At 51.2% G+C, this 23774-nt stretch overlaps 2 protein-coding genes across 2 annotated transcripts in view; one reads left to right on the forward strand and one right to left on the reverse strand.

Moving 5' to 3' along the window:
- The window catches only part of FNDC5 (fibronectin type III domain containing 5), a 20548-nt gene extending 6861 nt beyond the window's left edge, over window positions 1-13687 (forward strand). Inside the window, exons 4-9 of the mRNA XM_042015364.1 lie at window positions 6-65; window positions 8448-8563; window positions 8873-9071; window positions 10572-10664; window positions 12635-12768; window positions 13427-13687. Coding sequence (XP_041871298.1) covers window positions 6-65; window positions 8448-8563; window positions 8873-9071; window positions 10572-10664; window positions 12635-12768; window positions 13427-13468 — 644 coding nt within the window. The 3' untranslated portion in view covers window positions 13469-13687. The remainder of the gene's footprint in view (window positions 1-5; window positions 66-8447; window positions 8564-8872; window positions 9072-10571; window positions 10665-12634; window positions 12769-13426) is intronic.
- A 333-nt stretch (window positions 13688-14020) lies between these two features.
- The window catches only part of LOC121658441, a 14045-nt gene continuing 4291 nt past the window's right edge, over window positions 14021-23774 (reverse strand). The window contains exon 5 of the mRNA XM_042015357.1: window positions 14021-21903. Within this exon, the coding sequence (XP_041871291.1) occupies window positions 21861-21903 (43 nt within the window). The 3' untranslated portion in view covers window positions 14021-21860. The remainder of the gene's footprint in view (window positions 21904-23774) is intronic.

Below are 23774 nucleotides of genomic sequence, written 5' to 3' on the forward strand. Positions count from 1 at the left end.
CGGCTGCACCGGCGCCGCGCTCCTGCTCTGCTTCAGCTACGCCGGTCTGCGCCCGGTGGAGGCAGGTACGGGCGGCCGGGCCCCGGGAGAGGCTGCCGGGGCTGTGCGGAGGGGGCTCGGTGCGAGGAGAGACCCCCGGGGGGGAGCAGCGTGAGCGGGCAGGGCTGCGCCGAGGGGACGGAGTTTGGGGGCGCCGGGACTTTGCCGGGAATCGGGTGCGGTTTCGGACACGCAGCCCCGCGGCACCGGGCTCGGGCAGCGCCGGGCTCTCGCCCCCGCCGGTCCCAGCGTGGGCGCTCGCAGCCGGGCATCCCCGGGGAGGGCGGCTCGGGGAGATGTGGAAACGGGGAGAGGGAGCGGAGCCTCTTGCCCAGCGCTGGGCAGGGGGAGATTTTGGGCATCTGAGCAGCGGCCCCGGTTCGTGTCACGGGGCTGAACCGGAGCCGAGGGGGGAAAGCCAGGTCTGCTCTGCTGGTGCCACGGGCACGTCAGCTCTGGCAGTGCCCCTTGCCGGCTGTCCAGGGCCCAGCCAGGCTCTGCTGGGAGCCCTCTGAGCGCTGGGGAAGCACCGTGGTCCCACAGGAACCATGGTGGCCCCCCAGGAACCGTCTCTCCAGGGGCACCGCACATCCCAGCCACGCAAACCAGGCCCCTCCGAGCTGAGCAGGTCACCTGAGGTGGGGGATCTTTGGGGAAGGATGGTCCCTGTGAGCTGGACCTAATTTTGGAGCTACCAGGACGGAGCCAAGTCCACTCCTGCCTGCATTGGCCAGGCTGAGCCTTGGCCCCAGCACCCTCTGTGCGGGTGTAAACTGGGCAGTGCTGGTGGAGCTCCCCAGCCCAAACCAGTCGCGCTCCCAGGCAGCCCAGGGTTGTCTCCTTCGCTGGCTGTAAGATGTTGGTGGAACAGCTGCTTTGATTCGCAGAATGCTGACAGCCAGGATATCTGGCATTCCAGGAGGCTGGGGGTGATTATTAGGGATGCAGAGCTCCAGGGAGTGGAAATTCCTTCGCCCCCCAGCCAGCCCTGGAAGTTGCTGGAGTTACATTCGGCCTCATCGGGGCTGCAGCAAACCCGGGCTCCCTTCAGCTCTGCCACCCGTCCTTGGCCAGGCATCGGCCTCTGAAGTTGCTGTTTCACAACTGCCAGATCCGGGGAGATTAATGAAACATTCCCAAAGGGAGGGAGCGACGAGGAAAACACCACGGCACAATGGAGGCGTCTGCAATTGTGACAGCACTCGGGGTTTTCTGTAAACTAGGCCACTTCCCTGCTCTTCCTTATCCTTGAATCACCTCGTTTGGCATCTGAGAGTAAACAGGGAGTTGTGTCTCTGCCCATAACCACCTCCTGCTCCTGCCTGGGCCGGGAGGTGTCCGTGCCACGTTCCCGGGAGCTCACGGGGAGCTGTGTGTGAGCCACGCACCCCCCACTGCCTCCTCCTTCTGTGCCACCCATGCCAAGGGTCCTGACGAGCTCTCCCTGCAGCCAGGTGAGGCAGAGAACTTGTGCTGCCCCTGTTTTCCAGAGCAGGAACAGAGGGATGAGGGTACGGAGTGATTTTCCCAAGGTCACACAGAGGTAGCGGCAGCGTCACCGCCAGCTCCGTGTCCCCAGCCCTGCCTGATGATGTGGCCACAAGGCCACCAAGGAGGAGTCATTGGAAAAGCCCATGGGGAGGAAATCATTCCCAGGCAGGGATGGAGGCTCCAGGGTCTGTTCCCTTTGGACCCAGAGCTTGTGTGAGCGGGTTTAAAATAATTCCTGTCATGAAAGATTAAAGCTGTTGTTCCCGGGAGGGCACTGGTGCAAATTCCCCCCTGGCAATGCCAGGGCAAGGGCTGGTGAGTGGCACCGAGCACAGGCCCTGCTCTGGATTCAGGGATTTTGGCCAGGCAGGACCATTTTTTGCCAAGGTGATGCCAAGGTGAGGGAGGAGGGGAAGCAGGAGCAGGAGGATGAGATGGCTGAGAAATAATCTCCACACCAACGCTCTTTGGCGGCCCCCAAATCCCACCCGTGTGGGTGATGCCCTCCCATCATTCCCACTGCTCCAGAGGAAACACTCGGGATGGTTGGCGAGTCAGAAATAGGATTTAATTTGGCCATAGCCTTGCTCTGCCAGCAGCCCCCTCCTCGTTAGGCTGAGCTAACGAAGAGGGGGGGAGCTGGGCTGGGCTGGGGGCACTGCTGAGGGCTCGAAGAGCAGTGGGGTGATGATGGAAGACCCCAAAATAGGCCACGGCCCCTGTGACTTGCAAAGAGCCTCGCTGCCAGGTGCCAGCCCGTAGAACAGCTCAGTTCAGGTTTATTTTTGTCAGATGGAGAGCAGAGGTGACACACTGCTCAGGTAAAAGCTCCCCTGCCAGCACAGCTCTGGGCCAGCCTTCAGAACCTGGACCTGCTCCAGTTTGAGGAGCCCCTTCACAGCTCCCCCACCTCGGCTGCCCAAAAAGGTGCCAAACCCCCCTGACTGGATTCTGGTCTCTACTCAGCTCTGAAGTGTCCTCACCCCCTGAGCCACTGCAAACCCCCCTCACCCCCTCCCCAGGAAGCCCCCCCAGCCTCAGGGGGAAGGACAGCAAAGCAAAGGTGACAATCTCACTCCAGGTTCTGATTCCCAGCTTGTCCGAGCTGGATGTGCTCCCCTGAGCCCGGGGAGCTGGGATCACCCACGGGCTGGCAGGATCAGGGCGAGCAACACGCTCAGCACGCTCAAGAGAGCAGGGAAAGGTCTCTCAGCTATTTGGAAAGAACAAAGCAACCCATTCCAGCCCTTTCCCTGCATCCCAGAGGCCGGGGAGATTCCTGGCCGGCTGATGGGGTGGCGTAAGCACTTTATTGATTCCTGTGTTCGGCGTAGGAGGGATTTAATTGGGATGTGGAGGTTTCTAACCCCCGGTGTCAGGCTCTCAGCAGGGATGGTGCCGGGAGAGGCAGCCAAGGTTGAGCCATCCTCTTCCAAACGCTGTCTCCTGCTGGGAATATGCTTGTGGAAAAGGGAGATTCCTCCCAGAGAGGTGTGTTTGCAGATATTGAGCGTGCATTCTGTGGCAGGGTCCTCCACGGAGTGTCATCCGTGTCCTGGTCCTGGATACATCCTCACCCTTTGCTAAATAAACTCTTGCTGGTTTATGAAGTGCCCAGAGGATGGATTAGGGCCTGGATCGAGCATAATTCAGTTAAAAGCAGAAATGTATTGAGCAATGAAGCTGCAAATCTTTATGTGGGCAGTAAAAAACGGGATACAAGAGCAGAGCCGGGCTAGGAGCAGGCAGCAAAATCCTGGGAGAGGTCTGGTGCCAGCAGGAAATTCCCAGGCTTCCTCACCCCCTCTGACTTCTCTGATACTACAGAGGTGTGGGATAAGAGGAGCTAGAAAAGCCCATGGCACCCAGTTCTTTGTGGATATTTGGGTCCTGCACAAAATGTGTCACGATGGCAACGACTCTGCTCCGAGTTGGCAGCATTTAAACCCAAACCATGGCACTGGGGAGACCCAAGAGAATCCTGCCTGTCTTTGGGTCTCTCCAAGGTAGAAATATCCCTTCCTTCTGCCCTGAGGAACTCCCAGTGGCTGGCTGGCCACAGTCTCTGTGCTCCCTGGCAGCATTTCCAGCGGCACATTTGGGCAGCTGCTCCCTGGGGAATCAGCCACGGAGCCAAGGGGTGGGCAGGAGGGGGCTGGGGGCCTATTAATATCCCATTTTTATAGGGAAGTGGGCGGTCAGTAGGAAATAATTGCCTCTTTCCCAGCTGAAGAACCACCAGTTGGCCTCTCTGCTCTTTGAAATCGCTGGATCTTTGCAAACAGCTCCGCTTCCCGTGGGGCTGGGAGCGGGATGGGCCCTGCTCCCACACATTCCCCATGGGGCTCCCTTCATTAAAACCCTCGGGAACGCTGAGCAATGTGCCAGCCCTTCCTACACAACCCATAAAACCCACAAGCAATTACATCCACGGATGGGATCCATGCTGGGAGAGCACAGAGAGGCTCAGAGAAGCAGCAAAAGCAGCTCTGTGTGAATCCAAAGTCAGGGAAAAGGCAGCGGGGCTGGCAGAAAACATCACACGGGTTTAGGGTTGTTCCTTTCGGGTCGTGCCCTTCCATCTCCTGCATCTGCAGGGAAGGTTGTGGTGCAGGAATCAAGAGTCACTGGGAATCAAGGCTGGAATTCACTGCTTTGTGCAGGGAAGGGCAGCTGGAAAGCACGGGCTGAGCTGCTTCAGAGCCTCAGCTCACCAGACCATGTCCCTGGGGCTCTGAGGCAGCTCAGCTCAGCCCTTCCCAGCAGGGAAGGAGCTGCTTGGGAGAGGAGCTGAGTGACTTGGAAAATGCTGGGACTACAGCACAGCCTCAGCCATGCAGGATGCAACTCCCAGCACCTCCACATGACCGGAGTTTCTGGGAAAGGTGAATTCAGAAGGGGGTTTTGGGGTTTGAGCCCTTTGGCTGGGGAGATAAATCCAGGAACGTGCTCTAATTCCAGACCTACAGCCTGGACTTGGCTGGCCTGAGGTGACCCCCAAGGGTGTGACATTTCCACAGGTTCTTCCTTTCCTTCAGTGCTGCCTTTGTGGCCCAGGTACCTCCCTGATCCTGTAGGACACCCCAGGGTTTGGGCATCCCCACCCCCCACATTCCCAGCTGACAGCTGGATTTATGGACACAAATCTTCTCCCTGCTCTTTTTCCCGCTCACCCCATCCATGCTACAGCTCCCATGGGGAAGCCAACTCACAGGGAAGTGCGTGGGCTCCTCTTCCTCGTGCCAGTTGTGCCCATAATGAAGCCAGGGACGAGTTGTAAAGTGTGGGGGGGGTTCCTCTCTCTCCAATTAAAGTCCAACAATAACGAGGAAAACATTTAATGGGAGGCTGGGAGGGGTTCTCAGCATCGGGAAGGGATTCAGGATCATCTCCACGGCTCAGGATTTCTTGGTGCACAGAGGAGGCTCCGACCTGCTCCTGCCAGAAGGGCCCCAGGGGCGGCGGAGTAGGAGAGGGCTGGGACACGAGGGCCTGGGGGATGGAAGATTTTGGACTCTGTGGGAAGGAAACGAGACGGGATTTTAGAAATCCTCGGGTTTTTAAGCTGCCATTCGCATTTAAAATTCCCGATTTCAGCCTAAATCACCAGGGTTTCCCTTAATGAGGGGTGGAGTGATTTCTGCTGACGTGAAAATGAGAATGTTTTTCCATCCAAATTCGGTCAAGCAGATCCTCTGCCAGTTTGCAGGGTGGGATTTGCTAAACCAGGAATCCTGCACCATTCCCTCATGGAGCAGACAGGGAATGTGCTGCCCTGGAGTAAACAGGCACGAGAAAGACTTGATCCACAACCCATTCCCTGCCATCCCTGCAGCATTCCCACCCTCTGTGCCCGCTCCCAGAACACCAGCAGCTTTCCTGGCTGCCACAGGCACAGAAGCAAAGTTTCCAGGAGTTGCACATGACTCCAGAAGGAAGCAAAAACTTGGATTTGGCACCTCAAGGCCCTGCCTGAGCTGCCGACCCCCTGCAGCCAGCTGGGAAATTACAGGAATTACACTTCTTCCACCTGATCTCAGCCAGGCTGGCACTAACAAAGAGCTGCAACAGGGCCAGGGAGCCAAAAGTCGTGTGGAATATCTTGGAATGGTGTTTTAGATCTTAGGAAGTCATGATCTCATCATTTCATCTCCTGGGAACGGGGAGAAAAGCAACCTCACGGACGAAAATTGTGGTTCCAAATGATCCCTGCAGCTCTGGGAGCAGAAAATTCATTTTCCTGGGTTTGTATTTCTGTCAAACAGAGTTTAATTCTCTTTTTAGCGTTTTTATGCTGGTTTGACACCACTGATCTGGGTGTAGCTACTCCTGATCTGTGGCAGTGCAAGGGAAGGCACACTGGGATCTGCTGTCCCAGATTCCAGGATTTTAGAGCTGCTGACTTCACTACCCCATCCCTCTCTCAGGTATTCCTATAAACAGGGGTTCTAGAATGTTCCTGACCACCCACTCCAGGTGATTTCTCCCTCACTTCCATCCAGATTCCAGTTTTGGAGGCTTCAAGCTCTGGGTTTCAGCTTTGCCAAGTGCTTCCCTCCTGCCTCACAGCTCTCCACCCTCTCCCATCACTTCCCAGAAGAGTTTTTTGCTCTCCTCCAGCTCTTCAAGGTCTTCCCAACTCCCCCACATCTTCTGCCATCAGGAAACTCGAACACCTTTTATGCTGTGCCTCCCTCAAGGTCACAAATTTCAACAGGCACCCGGGCACTCCGAGTGCCGTTCCCTTTTCCCAGCTTTTTCCATGATCTCTGCTCTCTGTTCCTGTGGGGTTAATTCATCTCTTTTCAAAGGCCTCCTCCAACTGAAGCTGGGTAAGTCAGTGGTAGCTCCTAAAAAAAAAATTATTTAGCTCCTAAAAATATCCAGGGAAGACAACCACGCCGGGATCGAGCGGTGCAGCCGGGAAGGGCGAAGTGCTTGGCTGCAGCTGGAGACTGTTTTGTCTCCCATCCCTCAACTCCGTCATGTCCTCCGTATGTTCCAGCAAAAATTCATCAGGCATGACTCACAGACCTTCCCTGTGCACATTCCTGTCTGCTGACCGCCCCTTCCTAAAATTAGACTCGACTTTTGTTGGTTCAGTCACGGGGGAAGGTGAGGAGCTGCAGACCCACGTCCCTTCCTGGTGTCACAGCCGGGTTTGGAAGGGCTTTTTCCAGGATGGGGAGGATGATCTGTCTCCCTCCTCAGCTTGTCCTTGGCCCTGCTGCTGCAGGATGATGAGTGTTCCTGTTCTCCAAGAGGACAGATGGGGAATTCTGCCTCATTCCATGAGGGCCAGGCCCTGGGAGATGAGAATGCTCTGGGTCAGCACTGACTCCATCATTACTCCAGAGAGGAATGACACCCCTCTGTGGAATCACAGAGATTTGCTGCTCCTCCTAAAGTCCCAGATTTGTGTGAATTCAGCCATTCAGTGACTTTTTTTCTCACTGAGGGATTCACTAGAATCAGTCTGGCTCGAATGGCTTGTCCAGACATCCCATTCCTAAGGGTCTCCCTGCTGGCTGTGAAAGGAATAAGGGATCGCTGTGCCAAGTGACCTTCAGCTGGGGAATTCTGTGCTCCTGTTATTCCTCTGTTCCCGAGGGAACATTCACCAGGAGTGATGTCAGACACTGACACTCCAGCTTGAATATTTTCAGCCCCATCTGGGCGGCTGGGAATGACCATAAATCCAACAAGTGTCACTGGAGAGGGGCACAAGTGCATCCCTCTTGTACTGGTGACCTGTCCCAGCCCCAAAGGGGTGGTTATAATGATGTAAAAGTATTAATTTCTTATAAAAGTCAGACTAAAACGACTCTTCCTCACCTTACTGACTCCCTGGGGCTAATCAGCATTCACTGCTTTGGGATCAGGGCACAAGCTGAAGATTGTGAATTAAATTTGACCAGGGGAGCAGCAACAGAGTCCAGCTGGAAGGGCTGTGCCAAGCCTGGGAGGTAAAACCTTCCCTCGAGATGCCAGGATGGGCTTTGGACTGGGCAGCTCCCTCGGGAAGAGGCTCCTGGGGAGGGTGTGCAAGAGCCCAGCTCTCCTTGGCAAGGCTGGGGCCATCCTGCTGGAAATGCAGCTGCCTCTGGAATTGGGAATAAACACAGAGCCTCAGGCTCCTGCTTTCCTGGCCTGCCCTTCCCACATTTCAATATCCACCGGAGCCGTGGCAGCGTGTCCTGGCAGCTCCAAGTGGATGCTGGCTGGATGTGCTCCCACATCAGCCACAAAACGTTGTAGGGAACATTTCCTGCCAGGCTTGAAGGGAAAAGCAAAAGAAACTCTCCTGGTTACTCCACTCCCGCGTTCCAAACCTCCAGAGTGCTCATCAAAGCATTCCTTCTGTGTGCACTTCCAAGGCAGAGCTGGAATTTCCTCCCAGCTGTCACTGTCAGACTGTAATAGGGAACAACAGGGAAAAACATGGCTGGGGAGGATGGGATGAATGAGCTGCTCAGGGCTCGGCTGTGGTGTTCAAGAAACTCTTCCCAAGGGTCAGGTATTTCACACATGGAACCCTTGGAAGGGACAGAAGGATCAGCCAATGCCACCCCCTGCCGTGGGCAGGGACACTTTGCACTAGCCCAGGTTGCTCCTTGGACACTTCCAGGGATGAGGCAGCCACAGCTTCTCTGGGCAACCTCTACCACCCTCCCAGGGAAGGATTTCTTGCCCATATTTAACTTAAATTTCCCCTCTGTTAGTTTGAATCCATGTTGAATGTAACTCATACTCTCTGCTGACATCTCCTAGAACCTCCTGGGAACTGACACCTGGAGTACCTGCAATTTCCAGGTCACATATCCAAAATGGACCCTGAGGAAGGTCCTTTTGTGTTCCTTTCCTTGCCCTCACTGTGCCTCCTGCCCCTGTAAAGGCTCTGCTCTCCCTCCTTGCAGACAGCCCGTCGGCTCCAGTAAATGTCACAGTCAAACACCTGAAAGCCAACTCGGCCGTGGTCACTTGGGATGTCCTGGAAGACGAAGTTGTCATTGGATTTGCAATTTCCCAGCAGGTACCGTGCCTAGAATTACCCATTTTCAGCCATGTCCATCTCCTCCCCAGGTCCCTTCCATTCCCAAACCCTCCAGCTGCAGTTTAAGCCCATTCCTTCTCGTCCTGTCCCTCGTGGTCCGAGAGGGGATTTGGCTCCCCGTCCTCTTTGCAGCGGCGCTTTGCGTGTTGGTGGCTGCAGAGAGGGAAGGATCCCGATGGTTTCTCCACATCCACGTGGTGGGCAGGGCAGGAATCAGTGGCCTTAGGTGACAGCAGTGCACACGGGAGGCCTCTCCACCACTCTGTGCTCTCCTCTCTCGGCTTCCAGAAGAAGGACGTGCGGATGCTGCGCTTCATCCAGGAGGTGAACACCACCACCCGCTCCTGTGCCCTCTGGGACCTAGAGGAAGACACTGAGTACATTGTGCATGTCCAATCCATCAGCATCCAAGGCCAGAGCCCTGCTAGTGAGCCAGTCCTCTTCAAGACCCCCAGGGAAGCTGAGAAACTAGCCTCTAAAAATAAAGGCAAGTGTGGGTGAGTTCCTACGTGGCCCCTGGGACGCAGGGCTCCGCAGAGAGGAACCAGGATCCTGTGTGGTGAGAGGAGCTGGGAGAAGCCCTGTGGGATAAACACACTCCTGGGGCTGAGTGTCCTCTCAGGATGTGCTGAGGGTGCCCAGCAGACAAAGCTGGAGGGGGCACAAGGTGACAGGAGGTGGCTGCTCTTTTCTCCCATTTCAGATGAGATTTAACAAAGTGAGAAGGAGAAGGTTTCCAGCTCTGTGTCCTGCTCCCTACAAGTGGAGAATGCTGGGGCAAATTCCTGGCCAGCCTGTGAACTCATGTGGAACCAGCACTGGGCACACCACTGTGCTCACAGGGCACTTGTGGGATTCACAGAGCTTCCTGTACTCAGATTTCAGGGCAAAAAAAAAAAAACCCAGAGGCTCCCACTTTTCTTACATTTTCAATATTTCTGCCAAATCACAGAGAGCTGAGGTTGGGAGGGACTTCTTGAGATCACCCAGGCAGGGTCAAGCAGAGCAGGATCACACCCAGCTGGGTTTTCAATATCTCCATGGAGAAAATCAGGCACTTCCTCACTGGCAACTCCTTCACTTGTTCCTCTTTAGCCAAACCAGGCTGATGAGGGTTTTCTGTCAGCAAGAATCCTGCTCCAAAGAGGGCCTGGCAGTGCAGGGCTGTGGGGACACACAGGTCCCTCCCTGCCTGCTGAAGCCCCGGCCTTTTCCAGGGCTTTTGGCCGTGGTTCTGAGGACGTGAGTTCTCCACTCTCTTTATTAAACTGATTTGGAGGCTGTAAATCCTGAATTGCTGTTTATCTGTAAGCACTAAGAGGAGCACTGCTCCTTTCCTGGGGGCCTGAACTGTAATCTTCTTAATGCTTTGAAGGCAAGGAGGCGAATTACGCCCTGCAAAAAGGCTCCGCTCGTTTCTGAATCCCAGAGCTCCGCTGAGAAATATCCTGCCAGGCTCTCCACGCTGCTGAGCTGCAACTGCTGGAGCATGCAAGGCTTTGTGACAGGCGCAGATGGCACTAACAGGGACAGGGACAGCAGAGAGAGCAGCCACGGGGACAGATAACATGTGGGCTCACCCCGTGGCAGCTGCCTGTTGAGCCCCGTCCCCTCGGGATGTCACAGAATCACAGGATGAATCCCACAATCCCAGACTGGTTTGGGTTGGAAGGGACATAAAGTTCATCCCATTCCACTCCCTGCCACAGGCAGGGACACCTTCCACTATCCCAGGGTGCTCCAAGCCCTGTCCAACCTGGCCTTGGACACTTCCAGGGATCCAGGGGCAGCCACAGCTGCTCTGGGCCTCCCCACCCTTACAGGGAGGAATTCCTTCCTAAATCCTAACCCCAGTGCCCTAAGGAGTCTCGGGACTCTCTCCCTGCTGGCTCTGCCCCCTGCCACCCCTGACTGGGGTCGGGGGTGCTGCTAAAGCAGGGTCTGAGCCGGGTTTTGGGTCTCACGGTGTCTCTTTCCCCTTGTGCAGATGAGGTGACAATGAAGGAGATGGCGAAGAAAAACCAACAGCTGCGAGCGGGGGAAATTCTCATCATTGTTGTGGTGTTGTTTATGTGGGCAGGTCAGTCCAAGCTCTCTGTCAGAAGTGTGTCATATCCATGGGATATCCCTCAGGAATGCCTGGCTGCACGTGGAATCACGGAAAAACCTGGGAAGAAACCCTTCCCCCCACAAAAAGTGCAGAGCTCTCAGCTGTAAGGGCACCTCAGGTTGGGCTTTGCACCTCAAGTTTGGTCCACCAGGAAGTAGGAAATGGATTTGATGGAAGCAATTCCCTATGGCTAATCCAGTAATCTCATTTTTTTCCAGACTGCCCTGATTATGATGCCCTCAGCCACAGAATCATGGAATGGTTTGGGCTGGAAGGGACATAAAGATCATTTTGTTCCACCCCAACCTTCCACCAGACCAGGTTGCTTCAAGCCCTGTCCTGGAACGTTTCCAGAGGTCCAAATATCCAACAGGATATGCCTTGAGTCCTTCAGATATTCCAGGTTGCAGTAAATTTCTGGATATTATATGACTCCAGTGCTCAGGCAAAACAGAGTTTAAGAGTCTTGCTCACCACACCCACTATTTGTATTTCTATTTCTATTATATTTTTATTTTTACTTTTTTTTTTTTTTTAATTTATAAATTTTACACAGAAGGGGATGGAGGAATCCAGGTGACACTGAATCAGCTCCATGTAAAATATTGGGGTTTTTTGCCCTTATTTGCATCTCCAGAGACCGGACAGCAAATTATTCCTAAAGCCAATAACCACATGAAAACCTAAAAGAAATTAGAAGATTTCCAGAACCTCTAGGCCATGTTTTTTTCCCAGCATTTATGCCATGTTTTAGTTGTGCACATCCCAATTTCAATGCCCTGCCAGGGAAAATAATCATGAATAATTACATGAGGTGACTGAAAACTGATTCAGCTCCCGCTGGAGAATAATCTGAGACTCGGATCAGCTGGGAACAAAGAATTTGCTAATCCCACAATTTCCCTTCCAGACAAATTACTTGCATTTAAAAAGGAAAAGGGGTGTGAGGAGAATCTCTCTTCACAAGTCTCAATGCACAAAAACCTCCTTCCAGCTTTTAACCTGTCCTGTGTGACCCTGTTTGGCCAAATCCGAATGGAACCAGTCCAAACCAGAGCTCTGGACTGAGCCAAACCCCAGCTCTTGTGTTTCTGGCAATTTTCATGTCTTTGTGCCTCAGTTTTACCCACGGAAATCACACAAGGTGTGGCTGTGGCAGACGTTAATGCCTTTTCTCCTGGAATCAGCCATTTATCCACATTCCCAAGGAAAGAATTTGGGCCACTGTGTTTATCAGTAAAGCCTGGAGGCAACTGCCACACTCACTTTAGAGAGCAGTTTGTGATGTGCTGCTGGAAGACTTAAATATATTTCGCTATTAAGGAAGATTTTTCAGGGAGGGAAAAGCAGCATCTGCCAGCATCTACTTCACCGACGTGTCTGGAATGTGCAGGCAGAGATGTTATTTGGTCCAAACATCACATAAAAGCTTCTCAGACAGACATTTGCAGTCATCTTACGTGCCACGGCTGCCCCTGCTTCCCTCTCCACGTGCCTGACTGTGTGGGGGAGGAAATTTCCGCTGGCAGCTTGTGCTGCTGCCCATTCGCAGGTGCTGGCAGCTCCAGAACGTGCCTCTCCTCCGCCAGCTCCAGCTCCTTCTCCTCCCTCCAGAGGACAGGGATCAGAGGACACGTTAGCACCGGGCACAAATTCCAGGAGCTCCTGTGCTCGCTGAACCGCGGGGCTTGGTGTTGGTCGAGGTCCAAAATGCAGGGCTTAAACCACTTCGTAACAGCGAGGCTGGGATATAATTAATCTTCTGTCGTCCTGTCTAACTAGTTTAGCATGGAATTAGGGGAAGGGAAGAGCCAGAGGGCTGCCCGGCTGTGGGATGGGAGGAACTGGGAACGCTGCCGAGGCCGGCCAGAAGGGATCTGTGATCTCTGCAGGCTGCTGAGCCCGTTTATGTGATGACGGCCGATGCTTTCTCCCGTCAGGGGTGATCGCCCTGTTCTGCAGACAGTACGATATCATCAAAGATAACGAGCCAAACAACAGCAAGGAGAAAGCCAAGAGCGCCTCGGAGAACAGCACTCCCGAGCACCAGGGCGGGGGCCTCCTGCGCAGCAAGGTGAGAGCTGCGGGCAGGGAACACAAGGGATTTGTGTTAAATCACCCCCCAAAAAAAAGCCTCTGTTCAAAATCCTCCCCTCCCTCCCGCCACCAGCCGGGATGAGGGAAGGGAACACCCTCCACACCCACGGCTCTGCTGATCAGGACGGCAGCGCTTCACTCCCACCTCCTGGATCCTGCGGGGCCGTGAGAAATCAGATTTCAAGCCACGTTTCTGGATTATCTGAGCATCTCTCTGGAGAGGAAAAAAGAAAAAGAGTTCCTTGGGTCCTCCCAGAGCAGCCCTGGCGTGGCACGTGGCAAAGAGGATGTTGCTCTTGTAATTAATCGGCAGGAGCGAGGATGGTAACACGCACGACGTGAAAAGTGTAAATAGGTCAAGGCTTTAATTTATACTAATGTACTTCAATTAATTTCACTTCCTCGTGTTTCTGGTCACATCCCTGCTATATTTATTTAGTATTTGAAACAATTCACTGATTTACGATGGTCCAGAAGCAGCAATGAACCCCACAAGCCTAAAACCTCAACTCTGACCCTTCCTCGTCAGCACGAGGGGGTGGGAACGAGAATTTTCACAAAACACGACCAGCACTGAGCTCTGATGTGATTTTTCCCTTCTATGCATCCCTTTTTTCCTTTGTTTTCTCTCCTAGTTTCCAAAAAACAAGCCCTCAGTGAACATCATTGAAGCATGACAGCCTGACACCCGAGAGATGGACTCCATCCCTCACTCTCACTCTCTGCCTCTGAGCCGTGATGACTGGGGAGGTGAAACGTTGTGGTCGGAGCAATTTGGAAAACAAGACCTCCTGATTGCCACTCACTGGAATCCACCTCCTCATCTGTGTTCTGCAAAACATCTGGCCAGGAAGGGAAATCCTGCCAAAAAAAAAAACAAACCCTGACACCCAAACGAAGAAGACGGAGAAGAATCAGCGATGCCGGAGCGATCCGTGACTCGCGAATCACCTGGGCTGGAGCGATGGTCTCCCACGCTCCTTTCCACCCTCACACTCCGTCTTCTGGGACAGTTTTCCTGTTTTTAGGAATGCACAAGGTTCTGTTGTGTCTTTCTCTGGTCTCACTGTCACTCCATCCCGGCGGTATTCCCAGGCATCAGGCACATCCCTCTCCGAGCAGGAAGGGAGGGAAGCTCATCGCAAACACCACCGAGAAGCCAAATTTTGGCTGCTGTGTGCTCGGGCCTTGCTTTGTTCATCGATGTGTGTCGTGTAACACGTCTTGCAGGTGGGTTTTTCAAACAAAAACAAGAAAAAAAAGGCATCCCCCAGTTTCCATTCCCACCAGGAGAACTTCCCTCTGGTTGTTCTCCAGCCAGGCTGCAGCACATTCTCCACTGTTGCTGTCTCTCCTATCTCACATTGGTGCTCTTCACCTCAGAAATAATCGGGGAACGCTGAGGCACAGACCAACATGAGGGGACACCAGAAGCTGTTATTTAGCTTCCAGGAGAATTTCAACCATTTTCTTCGTGGTGTTTTCAGCTGGGCCTGAGTCCACCACCAGTGGGATAAAAGGTCCATAAAAAATGTAGCCAGTCAGCAAAAAAAAAAAAATAGACAAAACACCTGATGATACCGGTTGCTATGCAAGGTCTCCAGGGGCAAGAGCTGTTTATTGTGGAAGGCTCTGGCCTGAGGGGCCTTTTTCTGAGGGCTTAAGTTCTTAAAATGCTTCTTTTAGTAACGTTTCTGTGTGGGAAGGGCTGGTTCTCCTCACATGTCCTGCCTGCGCTGTTCTGGTGACGTTGGAATGGCAGGAGTCTGCTGGAGATAGTCCTTCCCAAAAAGGGATGAGGGTGGATGGATGGATGGATGGATGGATGGGAAAGGGGCTGGGGTTCTCCTCTCTCTTAGGAAGTGCTTGATGTTTGTAAGCTGACAGGATCCCTGGGGATTGCTGGTGCTCTGGAAAGCTGGTAGATGCAGGACCATCACATGAAAAAGATTTACTCTTTCTAGTGTGCCATGGGGTATCTGTATTTATTTAACTCCTCCACAAGATCACTCCATATGCACTAGGGGATGAGGCAGGATCCGACTCGTTTCCATCAAATGCCAACAGAGCTTGGCCTGAGGAAGGTTTGGAACTTGTCACAACAAACCTGCACTCAGAGGAGCCTGGGTTGGGAGTCCCTGCAAAGGAACAGCCTGGCAGTGAGGAGCTGCCATCTCTCCTCTTCTGCTGTCACCAACCTTTCCCAAAGAGCTGCTTTGGGAGAAAGGCACTGGGAAGTTCACCTGCAGATGTGCTGGTCTCAGCCAGGCCAACCCCAAAGGTGTCTCCAGTGGATCCTTTGCCTGAACATACTCTTCCATCACCAAGAAGGAGAGGTCACCACCTCTGATACAGACAAAGCAATAAACATTTTATAATGTACAATAAAAGATTAAAGGCATCTCTTGTGTCCTTGTAATGCCTGAATTTAATAATTTCATATTCGCCTGCTTTGAGCAGCACACACACCCTAGAACTGGGGGACTCTCTATTTCCCAGACCTAAAACCTAAACAGACCTACAACCTAAAATATTTTCTCAGTGTCTGGGTGGAGAAACCCAGTGAGGTTCAGAGCTGGCTCTGGCTGCAGGACATAAAAAAATTTGCACCATAAATAGCACCCCAACCCTACCTAGCAAAATTCTTCAGCCACGTCTGTTATCTCCCAGGAAAGAAACAGCATTTGGAATCCACAGCCCTACAAAGGGAGATTTAGGACAGATGGTACAGCATGTGCAAAATGATAAGGGAGATGCTCCCTCCTAATCCTGGAGCAGACAGCCGAGCAAGCAACCCTCGGAGAGCTGCTCCAGAGGAAATTCAGCCTGGTAATTTGGCAGGTTGGGGGGTTGTGTGTCTGGCTTTAAAGACAGTTGTCCCTGGGAATTCAGGCCATATCCCTTTTTTTTCTCACAGTTGTTGTTCCCTAGGGACAGGTTTAAGCTATTTTCTTTCCTGACAGAGATGTGATCACTCATTTGGCAGAATAGAATTAAACTTAAAAGTGTCGGTGTGGGGCAGAGTTCAATATTCACACCATGGTGTGGCAAGAAGTGCCAGGGTTATTTTGATGCCCCATAACTGCAGGCTTGGAGAGTAAGGAAATCATGCTGTAAATGAGGAGAAACAAATGTAGGCTGGCAGAATTCAGCTCACACAGGGACCCCAAGCCACTCCGTTCAAGAGATTCCCTTCAAGGAAATTTTTCAGCCACTCTGCATTGAAGTGATGGAGTAACTCCACATTTTAGGAAAAGGTTAGAGGAGAAGAAAGTTACTTAAAATGCTGCTGTTCTGAGGGTCACAAACATCAAAGCTTTAACTGCTGTTTGGGTATTAAATTCCAGTGTAACCCATGAGAGTCAGACACCGCTCAGGCTCCGGTACCGTGAGTTCAATCCTAAACCCATCTTTAGAACAGACACCTCACTCCCATCAGCAGCTACCAGAAGATACTCCTGAGGTGTTTTACAGTCAATAAAGGCAAGAGATCAAGCAAAAATAAACCCAAGACACACTGAGGGAAGTCATGCTGGGCCACAGCACAACACACCCTACAGACCACCCACGTCCCCCCACGTGTTTTTGCCCTGACTGCTGATTTTGACTCATTGTTGGAAGCGGGAGCTGGAAAAAGGAGGTTTCAATAAATACCAAAAAGCAGCAAGTGGGAGTGGGCTGCTGTGCCAGGGATCCCAGAGAGGCTGATTCCCTGCTGATCTCCCAAAGCAAAGGGAAGCAGCCCTCCCAGCTGGCTCGGGATGAATCCTGCTGACTTCCAAGAACCCACTGAGCACAGACTCGGGGCACAATAGGAGCAAAGAGCTGCAAACAGAACCCTTTGGCAGCGCACTCGGGGCGTGTTCCGAGTGAAGCCCCGCTCGCCTCCCTCCTTCCAAGCACTGTAATATTATGCCTACAAGTACAATTTAGCCAATAGATTCCTCCCCCACGAGTTTAGGCAAGAGGAGCCGCGGGAGGAAGTGTGGAGCAAACAATCCTGCACAGCGTGTCCTTCCAACTCACAACACAGCCCCAGCCACTTGTCACCCCCTCCCCCGGGCCACCAGGCACCGGCACAGGATCCGTGCTCCAAGGAAAACGGGAACACGAGGCATTTGATTCCCTGGCACTTCAATAGAAGCCGAGGAGGAAACACCTACACGGCGGAAAGTGTTAGCACAATCTCAGCTGGTAATGGCTTTCTGGAGGAGATGCAAATGGAGAGGAACAGGCTGCTGATGCCAGTGTTTGCCAAAGACACGAAAGGTGACATCACTCCAAAGCGAATGTCACAGCTGCACATCCACTTTCCCCAGCAAAATACGGCGAGGCCTGCGCTTCCCAAGGAGAGAGCTGGAGATGACACCATATGTTCCACCAAATGTAATTTCCCCAGATTTGCGGGGAAAAAAAAGCTTCCTAACGACGTGTAATGAGCTATTACAGCCTCGTCTGGAAGCAGCCGCCCGCCCGAGCTGACCAAATTCAATCAGCTTTCCAGCGGTTGTTAAAAAGCTGCCTGATCGACGCGCTTGTTATGCTAAAATATCTTCTGTTTCCTCCACAAATCTGGCGTCTACTGAATTGTCTGGTGACCACAGGGATTAAAAGGATGATGTTCCCCCCCCTCGGTGGTGCTGCGGCCCATGCGGCTGGAGGAGAAAGGATTCTGGATTCTCTTTCAGCTCCAGGAGCAGCCTCAATTTTGGTTAAGTAAGTTCCAAATGAAGAGCCTTCATTATTAGTGACAGAGCCAGGGAAGACACAGCTTGAACTTCAGATTCCCTGATGGAGGCAGCAAAGCTGGCAGCCAGAAAAAAACTCTTTTTCCTTGGAATCTGGACACGCTGGATACAGAGGCAATAATGACAGAGCCCCACAATGCCATTGGACACTTTGCAGCATCGTTGTCCTTTTGAACTCACAAACCCCCTCACTTTTAGTGCCACCAACTGCTAAATAAAACTTATTTATTATACCATCCTGACCTGCTCTGCACCTGAACACCCTCTCAAACCAAAGGGAGAATATTATCAGCTTCCACTAGTTCCTGTTCCAGGATGGAATTTCTTCCTCCTCACAGCACAAAAGTAGGGAAGAGCGGGTTAGTTTTTGAGAGGAAGGCAGAAAAGAAACCCCACACAGCAGTTTAATTTCAGTCTCATTGTTTTCCAGCTGCTGTTGGCTGGCTGCAATACATTGATGAATGCTATTAAATTTTTAATTGTGAGGCATTTCATCAGAGCTCACGCAGGGCTTGCACAAAGCAGTTTTATTCCAGTTTCTATTGATGTCACTGGGTTCTACTACAGCAAAAATCATCATCAGGGCCCTTGGCTACTCTCTAGCAGCAAACACACAGCAAAACACTCTGTCCCTTCCATGAAGGCTTCATCCACAACCCCTCCCTCCCCTCTCCACCACTCAGATGTGAATCACTTGCAATGTCAAAGAAGGAAATTTGCACCACTAAAGCTGCCCACAAGCTCAAATCCTTCCCAAAGGGCAGAGCTGCTCCATGGCAGTGCTCATTCCTGGGAGTTTTACACTCCCAAAGAACACAAATCCCCTTCTGCCCCAGCTGCCCCATCCCAGGGGAGCTGCTCTGGGACACAGCAGCCCTGGAGATGCCACCAGCACCTCCTTAGCGTGGTCAGGTGCTGCTTGCTGAGAAGAATTTCCATCCCTGGAAGTGTCCAAGGCTGGGTTGGAGAGGGATTTTGGAGCAGCCTGGGATAGTAGAAGGTGTCCCTGCCCTGACAGGGGTGGGACTGGATGATCTTTATATCCCTTCTAACTCGAATTATGCTGGGATTCCGTGAGCTGCACATCAGGTGAAACTGCCCTCAGAGCACAGGGAAATGATTCCTTTTCCAAAGACCTTGATTTGTGGGGTTCACTGGTTTCAAAAGCTAAGAACCACCACGTGCTGACAACTCCCACATGCTCCCAAGGGGTTTCTCCTTCTCCCTCAATGCAAAGCTCTCCGTGAATAAAATTTACAGAGGTAAAAGTCACCTGAGAGGCTCTGGTGGCATCAAGGACCTGATATCACTGGAGGACATCACAAAGCCCAGCCCTGCCTGGACAACCCAGCCCCAAAAGTGCTGCCCATGGATTCCCTCCTGCCTGGATTCTGTGCCAGGCTCTGCTCCAAGCTTCCCTGCTCATCCTTTGGACAAATTATTTCGATTCTCCCCGTTTCAGTCACTGCACATTCAGGACAGGGAGAAACTTTGCCTGTTTTTCAAAGCCACTTCCTCCTGTCCCACTTTGGGTGCAAAAGAGTAAAATCTATGAACCAGAACACTAAAAAACATCAGTACTGAGCCTAAATTTTTATTTCTTCAAGATCACATGAGCCAAAAGCATCTCCAGAAATAGTCAGATTACGATGATAAAAATATGAGATGATTTGCTCCCTGAATAAACTTAATTTGCTCTCCAAAATTCCACCTATAAATACCTAAAGGAGTCACAAGGCCCTGCTGGCACCCCTTGGAAGAACATTGGGAAGATCAACTTATCCACCTCCAACTCATTTGGAGTTGCTCAGCAGCACAGGAAAGAAGAAAGTGACATCTAAAAGCTGCAAAATATTTATAAACTCAAGCACAAACCTCACAAAATGCTTTTACAGAGAAGTTACAAATGAAAGTGAAAACCACTGAAAACCAGACCAATTAACACCTCTAAATGCAGAACAAGAACCAGCACAGCAGCAAAATCCAATGGGGCTACACTGGAAGTGCTCAGGAATTCTCTGGAAATCGTGGTGTTTGGCCAAGTTCTTGCTCACCCACTGTGTTAGGGTGGGAATTTGGGTAATTTCTGCAAAAAAAGTTGGTCAAAAAAGTTAAAAACAAACACAAGAGGAGCATTTGGATGAGGCTGGAGCAGCAGCATCTCTGAAAACAGATCTCCATTTCCTTGGGGCTCGCAGCTGGTACCTCATTTTCTTGGTAGGAGGTTTTCAAAGTGAAACCACATCCTAAGAAGGCACCTTGAGAAGGGAGAACATCAAAGTTCCTTTCAGGAATTCTGCCTGGTGCTTCTTTGCAAAGCTCCTTCTCCCTGGCCCACCACAAAGGCTGAAGGTTCAACTTCAAACAAAAAGGAAATTTTCCTCACAAAGTGCTGCACCCGCCTTAAACCCTCTAATTTGCACGTTCTGAAACAGCCAGACAAAACCCCACCAGCTTTAGGCAGCCTCAGAAAAGCAAGATTAAAACCCAAACCACTTCAAGAGGCTTGGTTATCTGCAGGCCTCAGAGTGCTACAAAGCTTTGCCCCATCTGTGTTTTGAAAAACACAACTTTGCTGCTTGATTTTTATCTTTTTTTTGTGCACAGGGATGAGTCTAACTCAGGAAATCACATTTTTAAACTGCAAAACCATCTGGTTTTTCAAAGCAAAATCCAACCACGGGGGGGTCACTCCTGCAAATCCACTGTCCAAACGTCTGGTTTGGAGCAGGAACTGTTGTCACCTCGACAGCACAGAGAGTTTTATTTTCACAGCAGCTGCTCAGCAAGAACAGGCAGGGACCAGAAGGGCTCCAGCTTGGTCTGGATTCCACTCAGAACAGGCAGCAGAGCTCAGGGAAAGGCCAATTCCCTGGAATATTGCCCTTGCTGAAGTCCAGCTTTCCCAGGGGCTCTCAGCAGAGCACAGAGCGTGTCCTTGCCCAGTCCAAACTCCAAGGTTTTGCCGTGCTGCCACTGCAGTCATGTGATGGATGTGAATCACAGCTCCTTCCCAGGATTCCTGAGCAATCCCGGGTCTCCTTCAGAAACTGCAGGATCAGCTCCTATTTACCCAACTCCTGGCCAAAAATTGGTACTTCCAGAAGGGATTTTTAGAGGTGTTCTTGAGAAATCCGTGGATTGTTTGGGAGGAAGGGAGGTTCTCCAAGGCAAACTCTCACCCTACACAGCAGTTCCCATTGTCTCCAATGAGTGCAGAAGAAATCACAACTTTTTTACAGATTTTGAGCCTTCCTACATCTCAGTTCCCTCCCTTATTTGGAGTCAGAGGTGAAACAGGTCATAAAAACAGAGGGAACATTTCCTACTGCCAGGGGTGAACCTTTCAGGAGTTGGACAAACTTTCACAGTGCCTCATTCCAGGAAAGATTTCAGCTCCTCTCCAAGAGGGGAAGTCCCAGGGGCAGCCCAATCCCACCAAATATTTGGAGAAACTTATCCCAGTGCCTCACCATCTACCTCAGGCCTCCTTTTGGCCTGAGGAAAGGGGGCCAGATAAACTGAGCTGCCATGGAATAGTGCTTCAAACATTCTGAGTTCTTTCTCCTTGGGCACAACCTCATTCCTTCCAAAACAGTTCAGACCAAACTACAGATGTGAGATGAGGTTTTCAGGTAAATTCCACTCATTTAGAAATCAGAAGCTCTGATTATTTCAGCTTTGCCACTCGAGAAGCCCCCGGACCAGAAGGATCACACTCTGAACCCAGCATCTTCTCCCCACAAACCTAGAAATCTGCTTTATCAATTCCTACCCCATCCCACAGCTCTTGAAGTTTAGGGTTTGGAGGTGGATTTCATTTGCTTTGAAGTGAAATCTCCCTCCTGAGCTCAGCCACTAAATGTAATTCCTCCTTCATGTCAGCACAGCCCCAGCCCTGCACCTTCCCTGCCTGCTCTCCAGCCAAGCAAAATTAAGTTGGGCAGGTAAAAACTGCTTCAAGATTAAGGTTTGGGGGTTTTTTTCCCCCCCTCAGCCAGCTCAGCATCAATCAAGACACCAGAGTCTTTCAAGGCAGAGTCTGCAAGCAAAGAGTTCATTTGTATTTCACAGATCTGTTTCTCCAAATGTTCCCTGACACTGCTCTCCCTTTCCCATCGCCTCAAACACGGTGTCTGGGTTTTTTTTTTAAGATATTGATCTTTGTTATTACAGTAGGACCAGATGGTTTGTGCCCCTTTATAAGGTATTTCCTCATCCTCCTCTCCCTTTGATTCCAGGGAGATCCAAGGAAATAATTTATCAGGTTTCTGCCAGGTTGTGAGAAGTCTGATAAAATTTTTAAAAGCATCCAAAACCTTTAGCAAGCACACCAAGCCTCAAGCAGAGTTCCTGATGGAGTCCTGGTTGGGGGAAAAAAATGGATGGAGGTCAGACAGGAGCCAGCTCAGCTTCCCAGAGGTGCCTGGATGGGGCTTGGAGCAGTGGAAGGTTCCCTGCTCATGGCAGGGGGTGGAACAGGATGATCTTTAAGGTCCCTTCCAACCCAACCCATTCTTTGGTTCTGCTCCAAATAACACAGTTTTAGGAGCCTCATTATTTGTGTAGCTGATACGGCCCCAGAATTGCTGAGAAGGATCTCACCAGGAAGGAAATAATTCCATTTACTGCAGGATAAAGGGCAATAACAAAGTGCAAACGCTGACAAATGGTCAGCTGGCAGAAATCTTGTGTGGTCAATTATCAGCCCCCCATTGCCAAGCAGATGCTCAAATCACAGCTCATTTTTACATCTGCTCCAGCACAGCCTCAGCAGCATTTAAATTCTTTGGGGAAGCTGCAAATAAATGAATATAATAGGATTTAAGAGCATCTAGAAAGCAGAATGAGAGGAAGCACAAGGAGAGTCATGGGGTTGTCTCCCAACACACTGGAGAGAGCTCGATGTGAGAAGTTTATTCTGAATATAAAAGGATTTTTTCTCAACTACTCAGTGTGACTTTTAGCACTCAACCACCCAATTTAAGAATATATGTGAGATATATGCAGATATAGAAGATATCTATATGAAAAATGTATTTTTTAGAGATACAGAAGTTGTATTTATATATTAGAAAAATGTATTTTATATATATATATATGTTGCATTTATATATATGGAAGTTGCATTCCCTGCAAGTGCAAGACACTGTGCAGATAAGGAAAAAGACAAAATCTCTGCTGTAGCCAGCTTGGAATTCCCTCAGACAGCACAGCAGCAAGAGCCAGGATCCAAGGAAGAACAGACAGATTACGTAATAGATGGGATAGCAAAGCAAACATTACCCTGAGACAAATGCCAGGAGATTTGCAACTCAAAACAGAGCTGAAGATTTGTGGCAGCAATATATTAGTTACTGCTTCCCAGAAGGAATTCCCTGGCTGGCTCTAAACCTGCTAATTTTCCTTCATGGATTCCTTGGGATCACTCAGCATTTCCCATGCAAATCACACACCCAGGAACACTGCTGCAGATCCAGGTGCAGGGGAACAGCACCCAGGGCACTGCCAGCCCACAACTGGGACAACTGGGAGAGCCCACGCTGTCTGTCGGGCTGAATTCCAAGCCTCCAGCTATTTGGAATAAGAAAGGTTTGCACTAATAAGAAAATCCAATTGTGTGCATCACAGACAATGTTCTTCCCCGGCAAAAGGGAGCTCGATTTCACTCGTCAGCCTCGCTCATTTAGAGTTCCTGCCTGATTTTCTGTGACTCACAACATACGTCTTGCATTTTTAATTTGAAAGCAAGAGAAAACAGGCCATTTTAGCTTTCCTTGCCTCATCCCCTCCCCTCCCTGCATTACTTATGCTGGATTCATCCTCTGGAAGCAGCCCCGTGGCTATGCAGCTGTTCCTGCTGCCTGCCTAAGTGCAGGCTCCACACACAGAACTGTCAGCTTCTCCTGCCTCGCAAGAAATGGCAATTATTGCACCCATGAACACTCAAAATAACCACAGGGAGCTGTGGCTGGAAGGTACCAGAATATTTTGCCTCTCAGAGCATCCCAGTCCTACCCATCAGCTGCCACCCCTGAGCTGAAATCCAAACCTGCTCTTTGCAACACCTTCCTTTCCACACCCCCGCAGTCGGTGGCTCTTGGATGACACCATTGAGGCAACACAGAGAAGGTGTCAAAAATAAATCCAAATCTCAGCACTTGAGCTCAAGATTCTCCCAGTCTGAATCCAAATCTCAGCATTCAGCTCAAGATTCTCCCAGTCTGAGTCCAAA

Source organism: Corvus kubaryi, unplaced genomic scaffold (assembly GCF_017639235.1).
Source record: "Corvus kubaryi isolate FWS band 111438036 unplaced genomic scaffold, C.kubaryi_AGA036_p1.0 split3-37304, whole genome shotgun sequence".
Taxonomy (NCBI): Eukaryota; Metazoa; Chordata; class Aves; order Passeriformes; family Corvidae; genus Corvus; species Corvus kubaryi.